Below are 17514 nucleotides of genomic sequence, written 5' to 3' on the forward strand. Positions count from 1 at the left end.
AATCGGAATACTTGTCTTGTGTTGGATTTCGATTCAGTGACGTTTCACTTTGTCTTCGCCTTGTAAACGAAAAACAGCTGTTTTCTTAAATTTTATACTTTTTAAATCAATGAACATAACATTTGCGTTATATAAAACCTAATTGTTTTGGTCGTATAATAAAATTAGGACATGGTTTGGTCATTGGTTTAATTAATATAAATCCTCAGGCCCATAACACAAACATACGCAATCTGTTTTTTTTAGATAAATTCGTGCCTGCATTAGAAGAAGATTTCGATAGTGAGGCTGGTATTATCAAGTAAATATTAAAAATATTTATTTCAGTAAAATTTAATTCCTGTACTTTAAAACCTTGTTTAGAGTTTACAAATACCGAGATTTCAGATATTAAAAATAAATTATCAGAAAAATGGTTGACAACGTAACAAAAAAGGCTCTTTCAAACATTCCACTTTTGAAGACAAAATGTGGACCACGAGATAAGGCTCTGTGGGTGGAAAGATTAAAAGAGGAATATCAAGCTCTGATTGTGGCAAGTATTTATTTTTTACTAACATATATTTTACATACCATTAAAGTTTAATTAACCTAAAGCAGCTGATGTTATTTTCATTTAAATTTTGAGCTTTTTCCTCTTTTAAATACTACTTAGTTTAAATAATTTACATTGTGCAGTACATAATACATGGTGTGTTAAACTGTAAAGTAATATGTTGAATTATTTTTTAAATTAATTAAATTAAAAATAATACTTGTATATTCAAGTACAACATATTTATCTGTTATGTTTTTTTTAGTATGTGAAAAACAACAAAGACAATGATAATGATTGGTTTCGACTTGAATCTAATAAGGATGGGACCAAATGGTTTGGAAAGTGTTGGTTTATAATGGATTTGAAGAAATATGAATTTAAAATAGAATTTGATGTAAGGTTGTTGAAAATATATGCTGATATTGAATAAACCTTTTAAATTAATTGTATTTTAATCTTGATCAGTTAAACTTCATATAATCAATAGATCTCTTTAAGATAATTTTCTGATGCTTTTTATAGTAATAATGTTGTAATGCTTCTTGAATTGAATTAAGTTTTTTGGACAAATGACTTAACTTGACTTACCCTAAATACGACTTTGGATAAAATAAAGTATTTTTATTATTCTTTTTTTTAATTCGGTTATTTATTTTAAATTCTGTACAAAAAAAAAATTCTTGATATATGTTACAATTTTGTAATTATTGTAACAGTTAAACAGTTTATTTTTATGACAAACACTAGCTCTAATTTCTACAAATGACTTGTCTACAACACTGTTTAGTATAATGCTTGAGATCAGCATTTTTGAATATTTTTTGTTTGTTGTTTGAAACATTTTTTTTGTCTAGAATTGTACCTTTATTTGTGTTCTGGATTTGTAGCCTAATTTAACACAATATAGGGTATTTATTTATGTTAGATTCCAATCACATACCCGACAACCGCACCGGAAATTGCACTGCCAGAGTTGGATGGAAAGACGGCCAAAATGTACAGAGGGGGGAAAATATGCTTAACCGACCATTTCAAGCCTCTATGGGCGAGAAATGTGCCAAAGTTTGGAATTGCCCATGCTATGGCACTTGGGGTAAATATGCAAAACATTATTTTGTGATTCTAAAACCTCTTAGGTTCGTTTTACCATATTTAAGTATCATTAAAACATTAGAATTTAGTAAGGTTAATTCATCATGGGTGAAAGTAGTAAACAAAGCTAACCTAACATTAAACTTCATTCTATAAAAAATAGTTGATTTATTTTAAATATTGATAAATTGATTCAACTGGAATTAAATAACATTTTAAACAGGTTCAACACCAGCTTACATCATTTTCGGTGTAACCAAAATTCACAAATTCATTCACATTTTGTCATTGTTCCTTTTTTAAATAAATAGATAAATAAAAAAAAATAAATGAGGATACCACTAAAAGTAACATTACTATTTTACATGTTTTAGCTTGGTCCGTGGTTGGCTGTTGAAATTCCAGATCTTGTTGAAAAGGGAATTGTGAAACACAGCGATGAAACGTAAATCTTACAAGCCTTCTGTCAATTTTATTACTAGTTTTTTTGTTCCATTTCAGAGAAAGTACTATATAACTGAATGGTGTGGCTATGGTATCTTCTTGTGCACTATATCGATAAACGTTTTCTGATTACCACTATCTGGATATATATTTTTTTTAAATATTTCCATTTTTTAATGTTTCACATCAAGAATTACAAAGTAAATGCCTCTGGATTGTGTTTACCAAGATTTAAAAAAGTTTGTATGAGCGATAAATGTGTTATGCAAATAACAAAAATGTTTTTCTGTTTTTTCTGTACTTTTGTGTCTTCTCTTAAAGTTTAATAAAAAGCTACAGTGTGCAATAGAATCTTTACTTTTTTATAGGAAAAGTTTGTAGGATTTATTGTCAACCAAGCAATAAAGACAATAAACGACATTTTATGAAAGGACGTGAGAAAATCACAAAAAAAATAGTTGATTTATCCATAAAAAAAATAGCTGATTTATCCATTATCCCCTTTTCGCCCGCGAAATCTAGTCCTCATATCCAATATAGACTTTCTGCATTGTTGGTAGGAATACTGTAGGTGTCTGCAACTCTCAGGAACGTTGGCAGCCGGGTCAGTAAAGCATTCCCTCACAGGCCTTTTGTCAACTTTGATGCAGTCACTTTCAAGAAAGCACTTTTTAAGTTCATATCTTATCCTCCAGCATGCTTGGCTTGTGTCAAGCTCCACCTCTTGCTTTGTAACGAAATCAACCATTATGTAGTCCGTGGAAGTAAATGGTCATTCAATAAAAGTTATTCGATATGCCATTCTGAAACAATATGAAATGAAAGTATACTTGTGTTTTCTGCAAACCATAGGTTTTATGTTTTGTCCAATAGCTTAAAAAATATTTTAGGCTTTGGTGAGTTATCTTTTTTGAATAAATGCATATAAAAATTACTTTTTTAAGTAATAATATTTAACCTTGGGTGCAATTTGCAGTATGACTAGGTATACAAGTATTTGCTATTATACAAACACTGGCACTAAACCTAATAACGTTGCTGACTCAAGTAATGGTAATATATCAACGGAGTTACAAGGCTTCAAAGGGAAAACTGGAAATTTATCGTAATCCTAAACTCGCATACAAAAACAGTAAACTTCATACAAAAGCATTAACTTTTGTTTAGGGGAATAACCGATTGTATTTCCTCTGCGTCGTAAATAAAATTTATAACCAAAATAAAACTATAACCCCTTTAAATGTTTTTTTTTATGAAATTAACTGACAAATTTTGAGCAATTTTATTCTCTGGTATTTTAACGAGATAGTACTACCGCAACAGCCTTCTATTTAAATTACTAAGTCAAACATTTGCTGCCTGAGACAAATATGGCGCCCAAAACCTCGTTTTGAAAGACTACCATGTTTAGCCAAACCTTTTTCATGCGTGATGTTTTCAGTGTTAATCGAATCATCAGAACTCAGGGCGCTGGTCTAGAATCCTACCACAGTTCTAAAATCAACGCAAAAAATTTGAGTTAGGATGCGGGTTAGCGTTTGGGTGTGGGTGGGTCAAGTATTATTATATTCCAAATTTAATAATAATACTTGACCCACCTTAACCCAAACGCTAACCTGTACCCTAACCCAAATGGTGTTTCGTTGTGGTAGGATTCTAGACCAGCGCCGAACTCAGTCCCAGGGTTGCCAGATTGGCCTTTTTAAGGCCAAATTCCTCGAATTTGGCTTTTTTTAGAGTCGGTTGGGCGCTGGTCTAGAATCCTTATCCTACCACAACAAACACTATTTTGGATTTTCAAAGAATATAATAACACTTGACCCACCCACACCAAATGCTATTGCTAACCCGCACCCTAACCCAAATAATGTGCGTTGATTTCATAACTGTGGTAGGATTCTAGACCAGCGCCATCGGTTGGCTTAGGAATTATACATTTGGCCTTTTTCTAGATTTGGCCTTAAATTTGGCTTTTTTTAATTTACTCTTTAAATTAATCAATATTTTCTTATATATGAGAAAGCTCATCCATTACAGTTTTTTATACTTGCTATTTTTCGGGCTACTTTCAAAATTAGTTTTGTTACAATTTATTAAAATCAGCTTCAAGTCATAAATTATCTATAAATATGAATATTATAGACATTAATTTGGTATACAGAAACGTAATGTGTTCACTTTTTGATCGAGCGGTAGAACTCAACCGCTGGCTTACCAGTCACGCATGCTTTCAGAAAATCAGTTGTAGAGCAAGTGATTTGTGCTTTCGTAATTGAGTGCTTTTCAAATTACCGTTATTTTGATGGTTTGTTATGGTATAAGTAAATTTGTCATTAAAAATCATAGATTTGTTACAAAGAATCTTCTTTTGTAACAAGTCTATTAATTAGTGTAGTAATATTCATTTAAATACATCATGAATTTAGCTTGATTCATTGACGACATTTTAATATTGACTGCTTTCATATTTGACTTTTTTATTAAAAGTGTTCAGCTCTGTTCGACGCTATATGACTTTTTCCTGTTGGACCATTTTTTTGCTGCCTAAGATAATTACCCACCTGATTTATAGGTATATTTTATTATTTACAATAGAAACAGGCAAATGTCCATTTGGCCTTTTTTTGGTATTATTTTGGCTTGAAGACCGTTTCATAGTCTGGCAACCCTGCTCAGTCTAATAGTGGTTGGCATTTGGCAACCTTTGCTGCTTAGTGGCTCTTTTTTATAAGCTCTTAACAACTGTGCACCCTGCTTATTAACACAACTACCTATAGCATTGCTTAAAATATTTTATAATATGTTATTTGGACCGCATAGTTGATTGTAGTGTTGTAAGCAAATCATAAGTTCAAGCCTTTTAAAAAAAAGTCCCAGTCCAAGTCATCAGTTTGCCCAAGTTCCAGTTAATTCATAATTAGAGCAATCAACTTCAAGTCAAAGCCCTTTTCATGTAAACCATTCAAATAACGGTAACCATACAAATTGCTAAACTAGTACTATTATAAGCAATAACTTAAATAAAAATAGCTAAGCGCAGCGTATAGCAAGTATGCAAACAATCAGAAAATAACCAAATTATAAAAATGCTTTATGGGAGTCACTTAAGAGTCAAATCAAAGTCATTTATCCAAAACATTAAAGTCGTTTTAACACTGCAAAAATAAAATGGAATTTCATTCATATTAAATTGCATGATTCACATTTAATTTACTATAAATTAAAACATTTAAGGAAAAAATACATCTCATAGTGTAACAATTTAGTTTATAATCCCAAAATAAAAACTACATAAAGTTTAACTGGCAAAAAAATTACATGAAACTAGAATTTCACACTATTACAATGAATCCAAAGCAAACTGTGGAAAATATGGCAAGTGCACGTACAAGTGTTTTTCCAACATGTTATACTAGCATACACTTTGACCTTTGGTGCACCCTGTTATTCTAATTGGAAAATAATGTATAAACTTTACTTAGGAAATATATATACTGTATAATCTCCTCTGTTAAACAAGCATTTAGTGAATTGCATGTTAAAAGATTATTATTCAGATTGTGATTTGTACTCAAAATTGAAAACTAGTAAAGCAATTGGGTTTCCACAGCAACTAACAAGTGTGTGAAATGTGTTTATGATTTATATATGATGTCAGAACGCATTTCACTGACAAAAATCAACTTGTACTATGTTGATCTTCCAATGGTTGTGATCTCACTATGTTATGGAATCCAATTTATCTAAAAATTGAAATCCATATATCTACAGGTACTTCACCTTATTAATTAAAGTTAAGAGAAGTCATATTAAAATTACCCCGAAAAATATGGCTGCTTCCGAGCAAGTGCAGTTAATGGTGAACAGTATTCGGTATAAGAAGAGAGATGGAACTCTTTATTTAATGGGCGAACGCATCGCTTGGTGTCCGGATGGAAGGGATCAATTTGATGTCACCTTCAACTATTCGGATATAAAGTGTAAGTTGTAAATGCAATTGTAGTAAGATTATCGAAGCCCATATAGAAGTAGGTATTATTTTAAGGCTTTCAATTTAATCTTTGTTCATTTTTAAAATCACAAAATAAATAAAGAGTGTAATTAAAACTTTTAAAATTCTACGGTAGTTCTGTATGGAATTTGATAATCTTGTTATGTCCTACTACATCATCCAACCATTATGCTCCAAAGTAAACACAAATAATTTTTGGCACTGGTCTACAATCCTACCACAACGCACATTATTTGGGTTAGGGTGGGGGTTAGCAGTTGGGTTTGGGTAGGTCTTGAAAGTAATATTATTAAATATAAATATTTTAACCCAAATATTGTCCGTTGAACTAACAATTTTTTGAACGCTTTGGTAGGATTCTAGACCAGCGCCCAATTTTTAGGTAAGTGTCTTGTTTTAAGAAAGCATGAGTGTATTCATCAAACAACTTATGTTAGTTGGTTTGGTTTTGCATGTTTTCCAGCTGAAGCTACCAAAATTGTGAAATGTTATTGTAATTTTTTTGAAGGTCAAAAAGTAAGCCCGGAAGGAAAAGCAAAAATACAACTTCAAATAATTCTCCTCAAGTCAGATTCTTTTGTTTTTCATTTTGCACACACTGTGAGTAAGCAAATGTTTTATTTTTATAAAATAATACAATTTAATTTTGTATACGTGTTTTACATTAGAATCCGACAACAGCAAAGGCTAAACGCGAAACTGTGAAGAATCTTCTTGCCCAGATGCTGCCTAAATTTCGAAAAAGAATTGACAAAGAACTAGAAGAAAAAAATAAGTATGTAATGATTTAGGTTGAAAGTTCATGTTTGTAATTAAAGGTATTGTATAATATCATAGGATTAATATGTATTGTATAATATCATAGGAGGTCAGCTAAATAAGTAATCATTAAACATCAATTAAAATACTGTTTTTATATAAACACTGACATTAACTTGAAACTTATCGCCTGTTTATAAAATTGACTTCACTCTGGTTTCACAAAGCTTGAGCCATCCGTATGGTAAAATGCTGGCCATTAGTCTTACTATGTTAGGAAGTTTGTATTGACTTCTGTGATTGATTTGACTGGCACCCCTTTCTTTTTTAAATTAAATTGGGTAATTTGGCTCATTTCAATTAAATCAAATTTTAGGTCTGACCTACAAATTTTCTTTGAAAAGTTTTAGATTTTTAAAACACTTTGAATGAAATGGCCGCTCGAATTTCATTGTAATTTAGTAAATTTAACATTTTGGTTTTTGACTTTTGTCAGACTTCTTCAAACTGACCCAGAACTGTTTGGAACTTACAAAGACTTAGTAGTCAGTGGTATAATTACTGCCGAAGAATTTTGGTTATCGCATGCCAAGGTAAGATTTTGTGTTGTATTTTTACTTTCTATTTATCCTGTCAGTATTGCCTATTTTAAATTGTATATATTCAAAAAATATTTCTTTTAATAGCATAATGTCAATGCCTTTCTAAGAGCAAGCAGTTTACAATATTACTAGATAAATAGCTTGAAATTCTTAAATATATCTTCTTATGTTTCAAAAAGGTGAAAACATAAAAATGCTGTTATTTTTATTGTTTATTCGGATCTAATCCTGTTCCAACGCTACCAGTTTTTGGTCTTTTATCTGTCATAAGATACAATAGAACCACAAAGGGTAAAAAATATATAAAACAACTTTATTAAAAGATTTTGTTTTCGGCGTAAATGCAGTTTTCTATCTTTTATTAAAGTTGTTTTGGACATTTTAAACCTTTGTAGTTCATTTGACTCTTATGACATAAATAAAAGATAACTGGCACTCTGGCAGTGTTGGAATTTTGGATTATTTCAAAAGATATCATTTTTTGTTATTTTTTTTGGCTTGCAAACTTTATTGTGAGCTTATGTTAGTCTAAAAGTATATTTTATGAGACAGTTACAAACAAATGTAGAAACTCTGGTATCTTTCAATTTCTTGTTAGAAATTGTCTTCAGAGGCCAGCACCCATCAGAGTGTTGGTGTATCAGCTTCATTTTTAGCGGATGTCCGGCCAACAGCTGATGGCTGCAATGGACTGAGATACAACCTTACAGCGGACACAATACAATCTATCTTTGCAACATATCCTGCAGGTGAACTAAACATTTAACGAATAGCTGAAAAAGATTACTTAGAAATATGGCATTTGCAAAAAGTGGTTAAAGTTATGTTTAGTATTAGGAAAATTTATCCTATAAAATTGTATAACCCAAGAGCATGGAAAGTCCTTTTGTCGGTAGCACAGTAGTATTTACATTTATCACCATGATTGTTGATATATACAGGGGCGTATTCAGAAATTCAAAAAAGGGGGGATCCCGAATTTTCAACTTAGGGAATTCCCCGGATTTTTTTGTCTGACGTTAATGACGTCATAAAATAGTGACGGATATGACGTCATAAAATAGCGATGGTGATGACGTCATAAATAAGAAAAAAAATCATCAGAAACAGCCAATTAACGTCCAGCAAAAGCGAACTTTTAGACGCAAAGCGAACACGTGCGTCGTCCACATTCCTGACAGGTGCCAGCTGCGAAACCGCTTAGTGTGCAATTGTTACCTTCAGGAGAAAAACGAAAACAAGGCCGTGAAATATATGTGATTGATTTTGGTAGATCCACGTACGGGACTAGGCTACATTACAAGCACGTCTCGTCGTCTCTCGCCACCTGCAATACTAAACGAACATCGTTTTTCCCGGGTGTTTTTCGATTAGCGCGACATATAAAACTACTTCGAAGAAACGCAATACCTTTAATAGTTAGTTAATCTAGTTCAGAGTTTGATACCCTTTTTAAGTGAGGGCACAGCTGGCGAGCTAAGCGAGCGCGATTTTTTGTTTTGGTATAACGGCATTTCTTTTAAATTTCTTGCAAGTTTTTATTACATTGCCGAAAATAAAAAATGTTAAAAAATATATGTCCAATATTGCGCGAAAATTTTTCGCATTTACGTAGTTAAAATAGTCAAAAATATTTAAAATATACTCGTGTATAGTTTGTCAAAAGGGAGGGGCCCGATGAATTATATCGGCCCGCGGGCCGTAGGTTGCCGACCCCAGTCTTACACCAACATCTGATATTACTGCAGACTACAAACAGCGAGAAACATCAGCACCGCCTAACTCGACGTTTTCAGAGAGAAAAAGCGGAAACCGCTTGATTTATTATTATTAATTGTCGAACACACGCTTGCTGGTCAACCAACCCGAACGAATAACGAAAGGCGAAACGAAAAAATATCCTGCGTTTACGGTCGACCGAACAAGAAACGAAAAACGGAGTTTTGCGTTTGATTTTGGTTTCGCATTAGCTTAAGACGCGTGACCCAATCACATTTGAAAACACGCAGCTTCGGACGGTGAGTTAAACCCTGACAAAAACGAACAAAGAACGATAATGTCACTTACGAAAAGGGGGGGTCCGAACCCCCAAAGAATTATATGTTTAAAACATAATGTTATTTTGAAAAAGACCAACCACATTATGCCCAATAAAAAAAATGTACAAAAATCATTGTGTTTCCATTGCAATCAAATCGTTCTTTAATTTAAATTGCAGTAAGAATATTGTAGCCTATATAGAAGTAACCTGTATGTAACATTTTGAATGTTTCAAATACTTTCATTCATTTTCAACATCTCTATTCATTTCAGAGATATCTGAAACAGTAAAAATGCTACCTACTTCAAAATGAGCTTTGCATTCTCACTACAGCTAACTAAAACCTCCAACCATTATGCTCCAAAACTTGAAATATGTTACAGTAAAACGGAAATACCTTGACAAGGTTCCCGATAAACTGACAGAAAAGGAGTTCTGGAGTCAGTTTTTCCAGTCTCACTACTTCCATCGTGACCGGGTCAATCAGGGAAGCAGCAGCAGCAAAGACAAAGATATATTTTCCGATTGTGTAAAAAGAGACGACCAAGGTACGTTGCAAATAGCAAAAGTATACACATCTGCAATTTGGTTGGTGACCTGAGCTATATACTGTAGGTGTTACGAAGAACATATTATGGAATAAATTCTGGTTAAAAAAACTTGAACTCTTGTTTGGGCAGCAGATAACAGCCGACCACAAAATGCGTTAACAAGCTTATCTACTTTCTAAAAAGAATAATTCAACAATGCTAAAGATAAAGCTAGAAGTTTACTGCAAAAACTTGAATTAGCCTTCTTTAATAAATAGTTTGTCAGTTTTGTATCTATGTAAGGTAGTCTTTTCTAGTAGCAAGTACCTTAAAAGTATTCCTTGTCGTTTGACTGACTTATTTGCCTCAATAAGCAAAATGGTGTTCTAAAGTTACATTCTATGCAATGGTGTTTAGAAAACCTGTGATAAGTATAACCGACTTACTTCCTTTCAGATGTTCTCACACTTCTGCAAGTTGGAGTAAAAGATCGTTTGAACAATCTGGATTATTTTGAAGATGACGATAGTACAAAAGCAGATGTAAGAACAACTTTAATAAACCTTTCTTGTCAATGGGGTGTTGATCTTCTAAAATCTAAATAGATATCAACCCCTATCACTTTTTGGACAGATAACCGATAACTGTTTTCTTTATGTTTATGCCAGGGGTTCTTAACCTTTTTTGTATGTTTTACCCTTTTAGCAAAGACGAATATCAAATTTACCCCCAATATATAAAATGATGCTCAATACATGACGTAACAATGAAGTAACTACGAGATAAAAAGTTTCAATTAGCGAAGCATAACGATACCGACACTAGACACGATAAAAAATCAATAGGCTAGTAAGGCTAGCTTTAAACTAGCAGTTAATCTGGCTTATAGAATAGAAAGTAGGCTACCAATACCTACAGCTGGCACAATAATTCTGTCCTGTCAACTGATGTGGATATTTTGATTGATAGCTCATCTACCCCTTAAAACGAGGAAATTTTCACCATTGGGGTAAATTTACCCCAGGTTAAGAAAGGCTTTATACCAACCGATCCCTGATACTGATTTTTCTATACCTTTGATGTGGTTATAATTCAATTTAATTGAAGGTGAAATGCAAATACCATTTAATTTATCTACTTAATAATACAACTCTTTTTTTAATATTAAATTTGCACAATGCTAAACACTGTGAACTAAACGCTATGTTAAATCAGTCAGTATTGAAAACTAAGAAAAATAAAAAATTGAAAGTTAAAAAAAAAAAAATTTTGTTTGTGTTTCGGCAAACTATATTAACTTCATCTTTAAATATCGGCCAACATTTTTAGAAAACAGATATTTCTACCAATCTCAAATTCTAAAGGGACCAACATAGTTGTTGGATAATTTTATTTATATTTTAAAAGTATGTCCATTTCCTACTAGCTTTAATATTACCATTTTTTTAGGGTTATGGTTCTAATTTAGATCCATCTTTAACAAATAAAGCAAAGCCATCCAACACACAGCTAATCAACAAAAACATAATCAAGAGATTCAATCATCAAAACGCAATGGTGCTTTCAAGCAGTTCCAGGTTAGTAAAATGGAATTTAGGCAGAAAAATACTCACATAGCTGTTGGTATTTTCTAAGAAACCTGACACCCTAAAATGTTTTATTTTCTGATGAAACTAAATTTGTAGTTCAGAAGTGCATAACACTTAATATGGTCATGACTAGGGATGTCTGATACTAGGCATTTCAATTCGAATCAAAATAGACAAAATTAAAACTTTAAAAAATCATTTAGCCAATTTATTAGGACAAAACTTGCTTTACCGTTAGGAAGTTTAGTTATATATAGTTGCTAACCTATATTTTTTTTAAATACCTTTTATATTGTAATCGCTGCGTTGAATCGGAAATCGTGGCTGAAATTCTTGTATTAATTTGATAACGGATCTGCACCAATACCTGGTATCAGACGAATACTGATGCTACCACTTGGCATCATGTATCGGTACCGATCTGATCCGATATTATCGCACATCACTAGTCATGGCCACTTGAAGTTGTATATATCTGTATGTTATTTATGTTATTAATTTTAAATTCGTTAATGAGTTATTTTATTAAAATCAACTTTAAAAAATGAAAAAATATCTTTGATTTTCCAGCCTTGTGGGATCTCAAGCACAAGCGAATGGGGATTCGACAACTGAGGTGGACGGTGCTCCAAAAAGTAAAAGGGTAAGTAATAAGGATAACTAATATAGTTGGATTGACACCAGTGTCCAATACACAAGGACAGACTTACCTTTTGCTAAGATCCCAAAATAAGCACGCTGCTCTGTGATGACGTAGTAGTTTACCACCTGTAATTATTTAATGCAAGCATTTACCTCATCCTTCCAGTAAAAATCGTAGGTTTAAAATTTCATACCAACAAAATTGTGTATATTTATACTTATAATCAGGATAACTAGTTAAAACGCTCTTAGAAGTAAAATTAAGACAAACTAACTACATGTTCTTTGTCGCACTTGTGAAAGTTAAATCATTGTGTGACGCCCTTGGAAAAGTAAAACGACCCACCAGAGCGTTACGACTGCAATTGGAGTCTGGTTTACAATAAAATGCCATTATCACATTGGTCGCGAATTTAATTCCTGTGCTTATGCTTTCAGATGAAGGAAAGCTTGCAATACGAAGACTTGGATGCGCAAAACCAACAGAGTGAAGAGTCGCTCAACTTGCATCGTTCTGACAGGTTCGTTGCATCTTACCTTAAACGTTAAACATTATTTTTTTATCTATCCCCAAAAGATTCAAGTTTAGAAAAGGTTCCAATCATGATATAATGCTTAAAAATAATCAGAGTTTTTTTTTAGTCTCAAGGTATCAGTAAAGTGCATCTGTAGTTCAAAATACACGCTTAAATTTTGAGAGGGTTTTGTTGCATATTAGTAATAATAGAAGCATAATGGTTGGATTTTGGAGGTTGTGACAAGACGTATTAAGAATATCAAAGCCCATACAGACGTAGCTAGCATTTTAAAGGTTTCGAATAACTCTTTATTCTTTTTCAACATCCTGCAAATGAATAAAAGTGTTGAAAATGAATAAAGAGATATTCGAAACCTTTAAAAATCTACCTACTTCTGTATGGGCTGCTATACTCTCATTACGAAATAATAAAAGAGAAAAGCGTATAGCTCTGCATTATTTTATGCCGACTTAAATTCGTTTTCCTGTCTAGGTAAACGACTTGGCAGTAGAGATGTACGGCAAAACCCGATTCCAGGTTTACGTACTAAGGTTTTATGGTCGCCGATTCGACCACGAAGTACAATCGGCATTCAAGGGGTTAAAACGAAGCGTTTAACCCCGATAACTTATTAATGGTTTAGGATTTTAACGCTGTGGTAATTTATGGCTCAGTTTTACTTTGCTAAATTATTTCCACACCAGGAACGAAATAACGCTATTTTTATTATTTTTCAGCATCAGCTTTGCAACAGAATACAAAATCCAGTCCTATTTACTTGGCAACCTATTCACGATTCAGCCATAATCGCTTCTGTGTCTCTTTAAACTAACGCTTTTCACTAACTGCGTGCAGATACAGCCACGGGCCTACCCTGGTCAACCACGTCCATCAGGAGCTGAACGGACGTAAAGTGATGGAAGGCGTACGACTCGTGCTGTCACAATGCACCAAGTATACACCTCGCCTTGCACAGGCAAGTATGCACTACACTTCACAAAATGTTGTGACAAAAGCAGGGCTGCGCGGTCAGAGACGGACTTGGGACTCGACAGAGTCGTTTTTTTGCTGGAGTCGTACCCGGGACTCGAATAAGACTACCCGAATTCCGAGTCCGACGTTCGCAGTGCAAAATTTTGAAACTGTAAATTGTAAAGGTGGACCAGCAAATAGCGAAATATTTTCCAACCTTGTATTGAGGGTGGAAGAATTATATGACACCCCACTTTGGGTTCACTTTTATGGCTGGAGTCAGACTCTGGTTATTTTTAACCGACTCTGCAGCCATGGCCAAAAGAACCACCACCATGCAGACTTGGGCAACTAGATATTCCTATGAATTAGAGCAAAATGCAGCTTAGTCTTATTCTAATTTTAATATAACTTGTGACCTGCAGCTGAGCTCTAATTCTAGTTCTAATCTAATTGCGATCTTACCAAAAATGCTACATTTTCCAACGGCGTTATTAGTTTCTTACTCGAGACAAATAATTTAAAGTAAACTATTTAGTGAGAATAACTTGTAGGTGATTACAGCTTAAAAAGCATATGCTATATACTAAATCGTATAAAAAGTAGCACATAAATATTTAACATTCAAATTCTTATTAGAATAAATTTCAATTGAACAACATTATTCATTAATCTTTTAATGTAGCTGTAGTGTAAATTTTAGCTTGATTTTTTTTTTTTTTTTTTTTTTTTTTTTTTCAAATTCAGTCATTCCTATTATAATCAAAATCTAAGAAAGTAAAATCAGCCAATTCAAATCTAATTTAAAAAAAAAAAAATGCTGTAATTTAATTTCAAATCTAATTTAAAAAAGCCAAAACAAATCCAGTTATCCAAACCTAAATAGAAGGTAGCCAAATCTTCGAACTTTTAACCTCTTAGGTGATCGATGCTTCGCACGCTTCCGCAGCCCTGACCGAGCTCTCATCGGACCGAAGCCACCCGCAGCAGGGCTTCAAGTCGACCGACGCCGTGAACCGGGTACTTTCCCCGGCGCACCAGGACACCCTCCGCCAACTGTACCTTTCCGCTAGCGAGCTGGCCCGACACTTCTGGTCCTGCTTTCCTGCAACCTCGCCATTTCTGCAGGAAAAGGTAAAAGAATTACGCCCAGTTTTTCCACTTGTTTTTTAAGTTGTAGCATTTGTATTGAAGACATGAAATCGGCAAGGAATTCTAGCTCACGACACCAAATTTACTATGTGGGGCAAAGGCAAGCCACATAAATTGCCTCTGGGTTGGCGAAATATATGAATGACATTGTCACGTTTTTATAACATTTTTTATAGACACTGCTGATATAATGTTAAATACAAATGTAGGAAATAGGACTAACACCTAATAGTCGTAAAAACGTCCAAATCAGAATAAGTCCAAAACCCGTCGGAAAACGACCTTATGGGCCAAAAAAGGTCTATACAACCTCTTACCAAACCCCACCCCCCCTAACTTCATCACAAACTCCCCTAATACTTATGATGCTAAACAAAAAAACTTTTGCCAAAAACATATAAAACTTGTTTGTTTTTTAGAAACAACTAGATCATATTTTCGTAGTAAAATATCGGCCAAAATTTACCGTTACAAAATATCGATATAAGAAAAATATCTGGCGATTATATCGGTAAACTGGGCAATCTCTACCTAAAATACTGTTGCCTTGTGTTGGTCTTATTAGGTTTCCCCGCTATTTGCCAAAGGTAGACGTTAGAATTTTTTTCCGCCACATAACCAACGGCTAATCTGGTTTTCACAAAACCTTCTTTCAGACGGTCCGAATGTGCAAGAGCATCGAAAGCTTCCACCAATCACGTGTGAGAGGATATCAGGATGAATTAAGGAGGAGCATGGTCCACGCAAATGTAATGACTCCAGTTTAAATAAGGCGTCGCCGTACGCTATTTTCGTTTGCCTATATGAAAAACAAATTCTCTGTATAGTGGCTAGGCTGCTAGTAGAACCAATTCTTGATTTTTTGTCATTTTTTGTTTTTTGTAAGTCCGATTTAAACGCTGTGTTCACGAAAGTCGTAATATCGACATTTGAATGACACGAATCTGCTTTCAGTTTAATATTATATTCACGATAAAATATTGTACTGAAACAATATCAAGCTTTGGCCAACAGGACTGCGGGGTCGGACTCGGGACTCGAGTAAGGCGTATTTACATTACATTTGGCTTCAAAACTAATTTCAGCAATTCAATATTGCAGTTTTTATGATATCTCGTAAAACAGAGAAATATTACAGAGTATTAACTGAGCAGAACAACTAACGCGTAGAACTCACGCTAATCAAAATAATATCAATACCGTCAAACCCTACAAAATTAGAACGTTATACCAACTATTCTCCTTTTGGTTTATTGCAGGTCACCGAACATCTGGAAGAAATGTTTAGCGCCATATATGCAAAGTTCAACGCCTGGCAAGCCAAGAGAGGCGGCCGAAAGTGACGCTTAATTCTCACCTTTTCATTTCGCTTTTTTTTCTTCTTTCGCTTCTGCCCTAGGAAATTACCGCTCACCGACTGCCCACCGCTTCGTTTTTGCAATAAAACTCTTCTAAATTGAAATTTGGTGAGCTTGAACGAGGTTTTAAGTTCGCGGCACTGTTATAAACTTAACGGGATCTGAGAGACAGATTTTCCCTTAAATTTGTGCTGACGTCTGAGGCTGAAAATGGGGGCCGACTGGATGTGTATTGTGGATATTAGGGATGTCCGACACTTGACATTTTTTACCCCACATCCGACATGTTAGACCAAAAGGATCGCCATCTGGTCTGATATTAATCATGTCAATATTATGCTCGAACAAATGAGATATATTAAATTAAAGGGTTCAAAGATAATTTTTCCGAGGCTATTAGGTAGAAATTTGCTTTTCAGTTTGATTACCACCCGTTGGTAATTTATGATCAAATTACAGTTCAAGGTAAAAAATCCTGCATTTTATGGCTAAACCAGGGGTAACCTACGGCCCGCCGATGAAATCCATCCGGCCCGCCGTCTCCCAGACAAATCAGACACGAGTCTATTTCACATACTTTTTGATTAATTTAACTACGTAATTGCGAATTTTTTTGTTTTCGGCAATGTAATAAAAACTTGAAAAACATTTAAAAGAAATATCTGTATAGCAAAAAAAAATCGCGCTCGCTTCGCTCGCCTGGACTTCAAACGGTTAAACAAAAACTGAGCTAGATTAACTTTAAATGTTATCACGTTCCCTTAAAGTAGTTTTATCACACTTTTCATTAGTAGTACGGATGACGACGTGTGAACTTTTTAACCAAACGAACGCTTTTTTTTCGCGCTTTGCGTCAACACTTTATACTGCCTCTGTACATGTAATTAAAACGTTTTTAAGTGCAAAAAATATCCGAGGCCCGCCTGATTGACAGTTGCTCTAACATTTTAATAACACAATTCTTAGTTAACATTTGTGCGGCCCGCAGAGACCTTTCTAAGTTTGGTTTTGGCCCGCGACTAGAAAAAGGTTGCCGACCCCTGGGCTAAACAGTAAACATAACTAAAATACCTAAATATTCGTTATTATCAGGCATTCCTAGTGGCTATAAATGAAGTTATTGGTGCCTAATGGTCGAAATTAGAGTTGCATGGTGAGTTTATACGACCATTTTGACTTGGTGGTATAAACTTGTTTATGTCAGTCCAACTTGCTCTCTAATGACGATTATTACGTGGCTCGTTTGAGACTAGCGGCAGAGCAAC

At 34.0% G+C, this 17514-nt stretch overlaps 3 protein-coding genes across 3 annotated transcripts; 2 read left to right on the top strand and 1 right to left on the bottom strand.

Moving 5' to 3' along the window:
• Positions 1 to 367: 367 nt before the first annotated feature.
• LOC146169910 (ubiquitin-fold modifier-conjugating enzyme 1-like) lies at positions 368 to 2419 on the top strand. Its single transcript, XM_083382983.1, has 4 exons — positions 368 to 535; positions 801 to 932; positions 1464 to 1631; positions 2005 to 2419. Exons 1-4 carry the CDS (start codon positions 413 to 415, stop codon positions 2077 to 2079), a joined length of 498 nt encoding a protein of 165 aa, XP_083239109.1. The 5' UTR covers positions 368 to 412; the 3' UTR covers positions 2080 to 2419.
• LOC146169911 (cytochrome c oxidase assembly factor 5-like) lies at positions 2390 to 2868 on the bottom strand. The gene has a single exon (XM_083382995.1). It carries the CDS (start codon positions 2820 to 2822, stop codon positions 2562 to 2564), a length of 261 nt encoding a protein of 86 aa, XP_083239121.1. The 5' UTR covers positions 2823 to 2868; the 3' UTR covers positions 2390 to 2561.
• Positions 2869 to 5853: 2985 nt separating this feature from the next.
• On the top strand, positions 5854 to 16342 carry LOC146169912 (general transcription factor IIH subunit 1-like). The gene is made up of 14 exons (XM_083384502.1): positions 5854 to 6054; positions 6595 to 6686; positions 6755 to 6861; positions 7342 to 7438; positions 8046 to 8196; positions 9872 to 10036; positions 10475 to 10560; positions 11468 to 11595; positions 12178 to 12250; positions 12688 to 12770; positions 13623 to 13743; positions 14661 to 14873; positions 15548 to 15640; positions 16151 to 16342. Exons 1-14 carry the CDS (start codon positions 5904 to 5906, stop codon positions 16232 to 16234), a joined length of 1644 nt encoding a protein of 547 aa, XP_083240628.1. The 5' UTR covers positions 5854 to 5903; the 3' UTR covers positions 16235 to 16342.
• The last annotated feature ends 1172 nt before the right edge of the window (positions 16343 to 17514 follow it).

The sequence above is a fragment of the Ascidiella aspersa genome, chromosome 1 (genome assembly GCF_963924565.1).
Source record: "Ascidiella aspersa chromosome 1, kaAscAspe10.2, whole genome shotgun sequence".
Classification (NCBI taxonomy): domain Eukaryota; kingdom Metazoa; phylum Chordata; class Ascidiacea; order Phlebobranchia; family Ascidiidae; genus Ascidiella; species Ascidiella aspersa.